Source organism: Pezoporus flaviventris, unplaced genomic scaffold (genome assembly GCF_033815535.1).
Source record: "Pezoporus flaviventris isolate CSIRO_AGI_PZ_B2104156 unplaced genomic scaffold, CSIRO_AGI_Pfla_v1 ptg000047l, whole genome shotgun sequence".
Lineage (NCBI taxonomy): Eukaryota > Metazoa > Chordata > Aves > Psittaciformes > Psittacidae > Pezoporus > Pezoporus flaviventris.
The window spans coordinates 9,828,846-9,840,032 of record NW_026892595.1 but is presented as its reverse complement, the minus strand read 5'-3'; the positions used below and the strand labels follow the sequence as shown (position 1 = coordinate 9,840,032).

Sequence of the window (11,187 nt, the reverse complement as noted above, 5' to 3'; positions counted from 1 at the left end):
AAACTTTTAACATTCTCATAGAAGAAAAAGAGATGAAACTCTTCACCATCTTCTCCCATGTGCTATGGGTGGGCTTTCTCCTCTAAAACAGAAGGAAGTTGCTCTATGAAGGAAACCTTCTCCACAGAACTCTTTTATAATCTAGGTGAAAAGAATAAAGAAGATTTCTCTAGCAATCACAATAACTCTTTTATCTTCTTCACTGCATTAACATCATGGATTTTATCCAAATAACAATAGCTTGTGAGCCCCAGGATGCATACACAAGGGATGTTTAGATTACCAGTTAAGTGCATATTTTTGAGGAGCTTTTACAGGACATGTGAAATACGCTGAAGCAGGAAGATAAACAACTGTGCAATGTAATAAGTGTTCTTAATGTTATTTTATTAGTTTAAAGGAACCTGAAGCCTCTTACAACAATTGGCATCTTATAGTTCAGAGCCACTGATGCACACCTACTTACTTTGCATTGGCTTCCCTTGGGAAGTTGTTGAGAACAACTACATACAGTACAGAATTAATCTTTTCACCCTTAACACAGCATGTAGATTAACAAAGTTCTTCAAACACCATGTATAAGGGAAGGAAATAACCTCTAGAGTCTACAGTATTCCTGCATTAACTGGTTTTCTATGTTTTCCTATACATTTTTTTCTTTTTTGTCTTCTCCAACACTGTGAAATCTGGTTACAAAAAATCTCAACTTAGACATGCTACAAAAATCAAATCATAAGTGAGTCATTATCTGACTGGCATTAAACCTTTGTGCTTAATGAGGTTTAATTAAGAATATACTCACAGGAGAACACTACGTTAATGTTTTCATTTGTTTGTGTCCTATAGAAGTAAGAGGATACCATGCAGAAACAATGCCTGGCATTGTTTTGTCTTGATTAAAATTCAACACATTCAGCAGGTTACATCCACGGCTATGCAATATACCAACACAATGGCATCTTCCAGTTTCACCTCAACAGTGTCTTGCAGAGGTTCATTTTGTACCAGCACTCTAATTTAGCATATTCTGAGAGTTAAAACTTCGGTTAGGAAGGGGCAGTAATGAGCTGCTAGACGTGGACCAGCTCATACATAAATGGACCATGTAACATACAGTGTCAGCTGAAACTTCTGAATTGTGGAATTAAATCAAAATAATGCTTTCAATTTGGCAGCAGCATATCTGACTAAGACTAAAGGGATGCTGAAGTCAATCAAATTCTGTAAAATAATCTTAATGCAGAATGGTACTTTTGAATTATCTTATGCAACACGGTGAAGCACATGAATTGCAATGGTAGAATGATGGACTGAGCAAAGAAAAGATGCTTTCACAGTGAGACTTGAAACAGACAAATTATGAGTCAAAAGGCAACTTACGTGGTGATTTTAATACTTTAAAAAGGTATAGCTTTAAAAGCCCTCTACTCCCCATTTTAGATAAAAGCTCTCACTTCTGTAAATATTAATCAGTATCTCTAGAGTAAACCCCTTATATTGAGTTGAAAGAAACACAAGCCAGTTGAAGTGTTCTTCTGGGAGATGCTTGAGGGAGTGTAGTCAAATTTCTGCTTCACTGACCTTACAAATCTTCAGGCGAGGATGTTACTGCTTCAGACTCTGTATTTTGCTTTGCCATGATCATTGATAACACATATGTGCTGAAAAAAATATAACACTGATTGCAACAGCATAGTTGATGACATTATTAATTAATGATTTGTTCAGAAATACTTTTGCTTGACCAATCTAATGATCTTGTAATTACCTCTTCCTTTCCACAGACCTCAAATTGAATTTTGGTTTCTCCTTCTAGCTACTGCAAGTTTTCCCACTTGCAGTTCCCAGCTTTGAGGTCCACTCCTGGGAGTACCACAGGAAGCAAAGGCAAGGCTTGCACATTTTTCTGTCATCATCCCACTGAGAAAAGGGGCAGGCCACATAGCAGTAAAAGTCCAAACCTGTTTGAACTGTAGCCATGTTTCACTTTTTACTACTCTTTCTGGACAACACTTGGAATGGTGGACCAGTGAAGCCCTAGGCTCGCAGAAGACAGACGTGTAGCGGAGGTATGACTTCTGCTTTTAGGGGGAAAAGATGGCAAGAAAGCATTCACAGTGCTGAGCAGTCACTCCTTTGGATTATTCGAGGTTTTTCAGGAAGTTCTACACTCCCTGAGCCATGACATTAAGGCTCGAGGGATGAGGTGAATTACAGAGTATTTAAGACACCCTGAAAAAGTAAACCAATGATTTTTAAATTTTTTTTTTTGAAGAAGAAGAAACTTACGTTTAGATCTCTGAAATGTTCGTTGTAGTCTAAGGCGTAACCTACCACAAATAAATCTGGAATTTCAAATCCGTAATCTGTATTGAGACAAATAACAAACACCATCAATACAGGATCAGTGGCAATTATATAGCCTTTAAAGCCATGTGTTGGTTCTCTGACAAGCAAACTATAGATTTATGCAGTCAGTTGAGGTTATATTGCTTTTGACTCTGATACATCAAGGTCAGCAGTAGCCCTATAATCAGTTTTCACTCACAGTTCCCATCAGTGACAAGGATTTGAATAGGCAGTGGAGAGTAGGAGACTTGTGTACAATTGTCACTGGCACAACAGACACATTGTGGAAGGAAGCCAAAAATCAGAGCTGAAAAACTCTGCCTACATTTGGAAGCTCCATTAGTTTATGAGTGTGGTGACAACTGTCCAGTATCACGCTAATGATGAAAACAATGTACAATTTTAATTCAGAAGTAACTTTCAGAGATTTATACATTTTCTTCTGAGATCAGCGAAACCAATTTTGCCTATTATACTACCAAAACATGTGAAATGCTTCTTAAAGCCCAACCTTTGAAGACTCATGCATATGCTTGAAAAAGTAAATGCGTGCAGCGTAGATGAATCATACAATTCACACACTTGCAGCTAAGCACAGGCATGTGTCTTTTTGTGGCGAAAGTCTGTGCAGCATCAGCATTATACAAAACAAGACTCTCCAAATGGTTCACTAAGTAACTAGAGCAAAACACAGCCTTATGGACACAAAAGCAGGTCAGCATAAGATTTTACACATACTCAAGTAAGGAATTTGTTCCATTGTTAAAAATTGTGGGTAATAGACACTTTGGAATCATAAACTTGGGTGAGGAACTGACACACCACTGTCAGTGATTTACAAGGGAGATCTTTGATGCTTTATAAAATTCATCACCATATGAATAAAAAAGGATAAAACCTGTTTCACTTTACAAGTTACTACATAAAAATATTAAACTACTCTTCATGAAGTAATTTAATTGCATTTTTAATGTGTTTAACATTCGCGAATCCAGGTAAATGTACACTTAAATTAACTGGATTAAATTCTAAATGTTAAAAATATCACTGTATAAAAGTTGTACAACAAATGTTTAGGTCACAGTTCAGATTACTGGGCTACAACCACAGTGCCATGCCCAACATTAAGTAACTTTTGTTTCATAAAGATTCCCTTCCTCCCACAATCCAAATCAAAGCCCTTCAGGCTGCTTCCTGGTACTCACCTGCCTACTCTCCTTCCACCCTCCTCCCCAGCTCAGTTGACCACAGCCTTCTTCAGTAGCAAATACTGGTTGATCTCTTCTAGATGGATCTATTATTTTCAGTATTTAGCCACATACCTGTTATTAAATCATTCATTCTAGTAAATCTAAAATTACAATAGCTTTGGTATAGCTCCACTTATGGCTTCATCATAGCACAGTACAAGTACCAATAATTCTGAGATAACTGGTGCTGGTGTGACACAAACAGAGCAGCAGGAAGAAGTTTAAAAAGCCCAGTCTATCTTTTGCTTTTTGGAGAGTGGGATCTAATTATAGTAATATCACTGATATTATCAAACACCTCTCATGTTCAGATGGAATCAATCCTGCAGCTCCTCCAATGAGATGCAGTGAGGAAGAAAAGGAAGAAGTGGACTTTCTTTTCCATATAGTTTTCAGACACAGAAGATAAAGCACTCACCTTCTACGGACAAAATTAAATGCTTTCATAACTTCCCTATAAAGTTAGTACTCTGCAGAAAACATCAGACTATAAGGAGGCTAGGCTTTCCAAACCACAATTATACAAATCCTTCCATTGCATCCCATGGTCCCATTGACAACTGATACTTTAAAATGCTTCCAGCAGTCCAGAGAGTGTTATTAAAGGCAGTGGTAGAAAAAGTGCTAACTTTTTGTACTGTCATGTACAGATTTTCACAAAGATACTTACAGTCTGGTCTGTACCCATCAGGCCGAGATGTTCTTTTCACCAACAAACTGTAATTAAAAACAAAAGAAACCCCATGTAAAACTAGGTATTTACCTGAATAACAAGCATAAAACCTATTCCTTTTACCAACAAACTTCTGAACCATGTGAATCACTGTTCTTGTTCTGCTTCTCCCAACAATGTCCTGATGGCAGGGAAATAATGGGTGTGCTCCCCTTCAAAGTCCATCAGTGCCAGCCTTAAATGGCTGAAGGGTCATTGCCACTGCAGAACAATACAAGAGCATTTCCTCTCCTTTCCTCCACCCTCCTCTTAGTGACTCAGGAAGCTCCACTCCAGAGCTCCCCATGCAATCACAGCATCAAATTAAAGCAGGATCTCAGAATGGGAACCTCCACTGGGAAATATGGGCGACTAATTAATTACTAAGTTTTGTGATTTACTCACCTTGCCACTTTAATCATTTTTGGCTTGTATTTTTCTATAGTATTAAGCAGAACCTTCATAGTCCTTCCAGTTCCAACAATATCCTTACAAAACATGAAAAACAGAACAAGTAAAAAACAAAGGAAAGCTGAAAAGAGGAAATCTGGACAATGACTGAGCAGTTCCACCTTCTTATTCTGTGGAAATGATGTATTTTTCCCAGTACATTGCAAGCCGCTCCAAAAAAGGCTATAACTGAGCTCACACTCTTTGAAGCAAGCACTTTCTACTCACAACATAACCAGTTAAAGGACTGCCCGCTTCCTCTAGAAAACGGCTATGTTTCTAGTACTTGAGATGTAATATGGAACTGGAGATGACTTTAGTGGGCACTGCAAGGCTGCAGGGATCAGACTTCTCATACTATGCTCAAGATTACAATATGTCAACATCTCTTCATGTCAGAGCTATATCTGTCCTATTTGTTGTTTTATCAGTCCAGCACATATGAGTGCTCTCCAGAGCTGCTGTACCCAACCTGATCTGAATGAGATCAGTAGATACCTGACTACAAAATTAACCATTTTGTAGAGAGCAGCTGCTGGTCCTGAACTCTCTGGGTGTGGATTTTTCACTTTGACCACTGCACCCCAGCTGTCTAATACCATTAACAAAATTTGCTGTGGACGTTTTTCATTTCAGTAAGCATTATCAAACATGGAGCTCCTAGCAGCTATGCAGGTAATCAGCCATCTCTGTGGCTGATGACCTTTTTCCCCACCTCTGCTAAAAAAGACATTTCATTATGCTGTCCAGCTTACTTCCCACACAAGCACATCAGGCCTGATGTGCTCTCTAACCATCCCAGTTGCTTTTCCAACGATTTGAAAGAGAATCACCTACATTAATTAAGAGAGAATTTGCAGCACTGGTGAGGTGATACATTCTTTTTCTCTAGAACTGAAAATCTGTTGCTTTACACCAGCAATGTACCTGTGATGGGCCTTCCCCAGGAGACACTGCGGGATGCAGTGCTAAGGAGTGGGACTTGAGAGAATGACTGACATTCTCAACCAGTGTGTGAACAACCCTGCAGTTGTAAAAGCACATGCAGGGCTATGCTACTGCTTCAAAGTTATGCAGCTGCGAAGTGCAGGGCATCACAGCAGTTGATTCATTGTCCTCTAAGCAACAGAACAACTTGCAGAACAGGAGTTGGTGAAACCATGGGAAGAACAAATCAAATGACGTAGAAACAAAGACTCCCTGGTATCACAAGGCAGAGTACCAATTAGAGAGGCAGCAATGCAGTGTTATGCAGTTGCAAGAAGACTGAGATGTCATTAAGCAAATCAACCCCTCTCCCTCTTCACCACCTCCCAGCTGAAGAACTATAAACACAGACGGTTTTAGATACTGAACACACAATGACGACTTGACTATGTAACTTTATCCAAGTACAATATGACATAAGCACCCAACTTACCTCCACAATGAGGACATTCTGAAAGAAACAAACAAAAAGGAACACAATTACACACTATTCAGAAACTAAAAGAAACAAATGCTTGGAAAAGTGAAATGAAGATAATGCAACACGGCAGGACACAAGAAGTTTCCTGTTTCATTTTTGTGCGCTAATAAGATCAATCTCTGCAGTCAGGGGCTACCACTTTATTCAGCTCTATCTAGATTACCCTGTCTAAATGGGATCCAAATGGGATGATCTTCATTCCAGTACACCTGCCTGTGTACTAGAGTGTACCAAATAGTTCACTAAAATACTATTTCCAATTTTAATGAGACGACAGCAATAATATTCTTACTCAGAAATAAATGCTCTTCCTCCCTTCCCCCACCTCCCACAAACCTCACAGTAAAGGATTACAGGCTAAGTTGTGCCACACATTCTCTTTCTCCCTTCACGCTCTTTTTCTTCAAATACTGCTGCTGAAATCAATAGTATTATTTGAAGAGAAGGGGAGTGGTCCAGTCAAGAGCAGTGATGTGAAGACAGCATGATCACACAGGCTGATCTTTTTGCTGAAATGGTTTCAGGAATCACAATGACTTCTATCAAAAGCAGTAATAAGTCATGTCCTTATTAGGAGAAATAAAAATCTATTTGTTAATGAGCATTATCATGTGCATGTTCAAAAGAGTGGTCTTTTATGATCTACTTTCTGAGGTGAAATCTGCAATAGCAAGAGGAAAGTAATTTCACAAATACCTATATCTATGTATGTACGTATACATCTTGCATGCATGCACACATTGTACATCCCATAAAACTATGACAGTTTCATATCCATGCAGTATTCACCAGACTAGCTTACAATCCAATTCTTTTCTCTCAGGTTTGCTGGCATTGTTATGTACATAACATGGAGACGGTCTAACGTCCTTTTGAGTCACAGAATCCCAAGGCTGAGTTCTGAGAATGACTCAAACACCATGGAAATCAAGTGTGTGAAGGGAGTGTGCTCATTAACAGCACACCTTAGACACTTTCCTTAACGGATAGGTACATTGTACATCTTTTTTTAATCTTCAAAACAGAAATTATTAATCTAGATTATCCATATTTATATTCATACTTGCAGTTCCTCCTAACAATCACAGTGCTTGGTAGGAAGACATAGCATGCTTCATGCATCAACCACTGCAGAAACATGTTACCACACACTGTATTATACCTGGACGTTTCTTAAATGGAAAAACACTTGGTAAAGGTGTGGAGGGAACTCCCAGTAGTAGTACAGCAGGTGTCAGCAGTGGAGATATCGCTCAAGAAAGCCACTAATTTAGACTGAGCTCTGGTGGAATGTGTATTAATCTTGGAGGGTGGCTCCATTTTGGTGTTTTCATAACAGGTTTCACTGGTGGTTATCCTGCTCAGCACTCCTGACTTTCAACCTCTCAGCTGCTGACACAAACAACTCTGGATCTGAAAGACCTAGTCCTGTGGAGGTAAAAAGTCAAAGGCCTCTTAACAACAAGTCCAAAGATGCCCTGCCTCTAGAGGTTTCTTCCCTCAAGAAAGAATGGCAGTATGTCAGTCCTCTAAGTAAGATGAAGAGACCAAAACCATGTTCAGGAGATGCTTATGACAGGTGTGCACATTTTCTTGAAGGAAGCCGTTTGGAGCCAGTAAGGGTTTGATTCTCATTTGGCTTCCTGGATGAAGTCATAACTAGGAAAAACACTTCCAAAGAGTAGCCCTGGACACCTGGGTCTGAGGCATAAGCAAATCACTTGATGCAGTCAGTGGACACCTGAAGATTAAGTGCAGGAGTAATGGTTTAACCATCCCCTAGGGAACTTGAACAGCTGGTAATACATGTAAATATTTATGTGTGTGTATACACACACATATATATGATACAGGGAGAGAGCAGAAGAGTTGACAAGGAAAGAATGTCACTAGAACTGAAGACGGAAATGAAATCCTGTAGTATCAGCAAGCAGTCCAAGATGACTGTGAGCGACACCGGGTAAGAGAAGTTGAACTGACATCAGCTTAGCATCACGACCTATTCTGCCAGGTTTGTGCATCTCTTGCTGCTCTTCATACTGTTAACAAGGAGTTTCCTCCCAAAGGAAAAGCACAGATCTTCTAGTGACAAGTCCTATCCAGCAGCTATGGCATGAGATGGGACATACCAAAACTGACACGGCAGAGGGCTGCCAAGCCCTGCATTAGCAGGCTATGTCAAGGTGCAGCAAAGGCTGGTTGCTGCCTGAGTGAAGATGTATTGCCTCAGTTTCCTCTTCTTCAGATTAAACAAGCCTTATTTATTCAGTATTTTCTCACAAATCAGATTTCCTAGCTTTCTGATCATTCTTTTGTTCTCCTCTGGAACCTGTCCAGTTGCTCAGAATCCTTCTCCAGTTGTGGTGCCCAAAACCAGGGAGAAGCCTTTTCCAGTGTTGAGAAGAATAAAAGAACCTCTTTATATGCTTTACAAATAATACTGCTTTCTATACATTCTAGTACATCTTTTATGAAGGTATGATGTTGTCTCATGTGCAACTTGTGATCCACCTATCATCTCCAGTTCAGACCTGTTGCTTTGTCAATCCTTCTTCACCTGCGTTTATGCAAAAGATTACTTCTATATAAACACAGAAGTTACTATTCATCTTCATTGTCATTACATGTCATTCTTTGAACCAAATTCTTAAAATAATTTCTTCAGATCATCTTGTAGTATTTCCCAGGTAGTATCACTAGCAGTAAATGCTAATTCCATCTTTTCAATCATGAATTAAATATTGTATAGTCCCTGGAGAACATGCTTTAACACATCCAGTCTGACAGTGAAGCATAATTAACTGTTTCTTGAGAACAGCTTTCCAACCAGTTATACGTCTGTCTAATAGAAATTTAATCTTGTCTACATTTCCTGATCACAAATGACTCAAGTGAAGGAAAGAAGACTAACATGGATCCAGACATGCCTGAAGGGCTTGTCTGGCCACAAGAGTGATAGTCACCTGTGCATGACTTCAGCTGAAGTGTAAGATCTCATATTTATTGACTAACTTGAGAAAGAAGGATATTGGCAGACCCTAGAACTGTCTGAGCAGCATTCTGTTGTTAATTGCCTCTTCTCCTCAGAGTCAAGGAGTCCAACAGCTGCAAATGATATACACTGGGAGATTTGGTCCTTTGAAAGTCCCCTGAATCAGGCAACTGCCTAGGTCAGGAAACACAGACTCCGTTTTGATCATACATATGATTTTCAAAACATTGAGGAGGATCTTCTATGCTATGGAGAAATCCTGTATGTAAGCAGGTGGGTAGTGGAAAAGCCACACAAAATATTTAGATATGAAAACATTTTGTATATATAAATAAGCAGGCATTCTGATTGCTGAGAGTGATACATTAATCCCCGTTTTGATTAGGCAGGGTTACTGTGACTAAAGTCATCATATTTAAGTGTTGCTTATGACTGAAAGAATGCAAACTGTTTTGCCATCCTCTCGTACCAGGAACCATCTCCTACAAAACAACATGATGTGCTGGGAAACTGACTTTATTGCTGCCTATTCCCTTCCCCTTCCTGTTGAAGCAGGCTACTGATGGAAGGGTTCCAGAAAAGGGATGGCATAGCAGACTAGTAGAGGAGCAAACTGCCAAGAAATATTTTGATATACAGTATCCAAGGCTAGAGAGTGGTGGTGTGTAACTAAAACGGGTTGAAATAGATTAACTTATCCTTGAGCAGACGGATAGAAAAAGATATAAGAAGAATGCAATGTCACCACCATCTTAAATGCACAGCTGGCTTCATCCAGCACATTTGTGAAAGGTCATAGCTACGTGAAGGACACTACTTAGCTTCACCATGAAATCCACCTGTGACCTGGTGGGCAGGAGACTAGTGAAACTCATAAGCTTGGGGTGCTACAGCAGTAACTAACAGCTGGGCAAACAATAGGAAGCTAAAGGATGCTAAAGATTTTTTTTCAAGTGTGTTTGAAGCTCCTTTACCACATAGATCAAGACTGTTTTGTCCTTTCAGACATATCTGAGGCAATTTCAGAACAGGAAACCACATGAAAAGAAAAACAATCCAGCCTTCTGGCATGCACTTGGTATTTTCTGTCCATTTTTGGAGCTTGAAGAACAGGAAATAGGAATATTTACTGACATGTTGACTAGACTTAAGATGGCTTAATTTCCAAGTAGAGCCATCTTCACCAATACAATTGCTTCAGTCGTGAAGTATGTCCAGAAATCTAATAATGGTACTAATATATCTTACAGTGAGAAACAGAGAACAGTCAGGTTTTTAAAATATGTCCTGGAGAGATTTCTTATGGAGTCCAAATAAAGAAAGGGCTATGGCTCAACTCTCAGAGACTGAAACACCTTTCTACTGAATCGTTGCAAGAGAATCAGGAACTTTCATTGCTGGTGATGGATCAGAGGAATGGTTGGGAGCTGATGATAAGGATGACTGTGATTCATCCTGTGTTTACAGATGCTTCTACCAGGTATCTGGCAGGAAGTATGCTGGTGCAAAGTAGAATCATGGAATCATAGAATATCTGAAGTTGGGAAGGACCCGTAAAAGCAGTCCTAAAATTGTACTCTGTGGTGTCAAGTGCAAAGGGGTGCTGTGAATTTTAACATTCTCCAGTTTTGAGTGATAAGGGTGCACACAACTTGTGGCTCTGCACATGGACATTTGTACTGAGCAGGAATAGTATTTGTGGTGTGAGCTGCAGGTACACAACAATAAAATTTGTGCAGTCCCTTTTTTTGTGCATATCCCTTTTCAGACAGTATTAGAACAGTTCATAGCAGCATGTCTAGGGACATCTGGAAAAAGCAGGAGTTTTTTGACAGTATTAGTACTATATAAAATGAAGAACAAATAATTTCTAATCCCTGCACTCCATGTGAATTTGTCTCACGTGTTAAAGAGACACAGTTTCACTTTTATAATAAATGTCAATATATCTGTGAGTTTTAAAATT

General features: G+C 39.3%; 1 protein-coding gene across 2 annotated transcripts in view; it reads right to left on the bottom strand.

Annotated features, from left to right (window-relative positions):
• Window positions 1–366: 366 nt before the first annotated feature.
• PRTFDC1 (phosphoribosyl transferase domain containing 1) overlaps window positions 367–11,187 on the bottom strand; it is a 45,853-nt gene continuing 35,032 nt past the window's right edge. Inside the window, exons 5-9 of one of the 2 annotated variants that reach the window (XM_061468233.1) lie at window positions 6,182–6,199; window positions 4,717–4,799; window positions 4,270–4,316; window positions 2,290–2,366; window positions 367–1,661 (exon numbers count right to left, since the gene is read on the bottom strand). In XM_061468233.1, the coding sequence (XP_061324217.1) occupies window positions 1,614–1,661; window positions 2,290–2,366; window positions 4,270–4,316; window positions 4,717–4,799; window positions 6,182–6,199 (273 nt within the window). In that variant the 3' untranslated portion in view covers window positions 367–1,613. Of the gene's footprint in view, window positions 1,662–2,289; window positions 2,367–3,071; window positions 3,672–4,269; window positions 4,317–4,716; window positions 4,800–6,181; window positions 6,200–11,187 lie in introns of those variants that run through there. The other variant, XM_061468234.1, reaches the window with a different exon arrangement.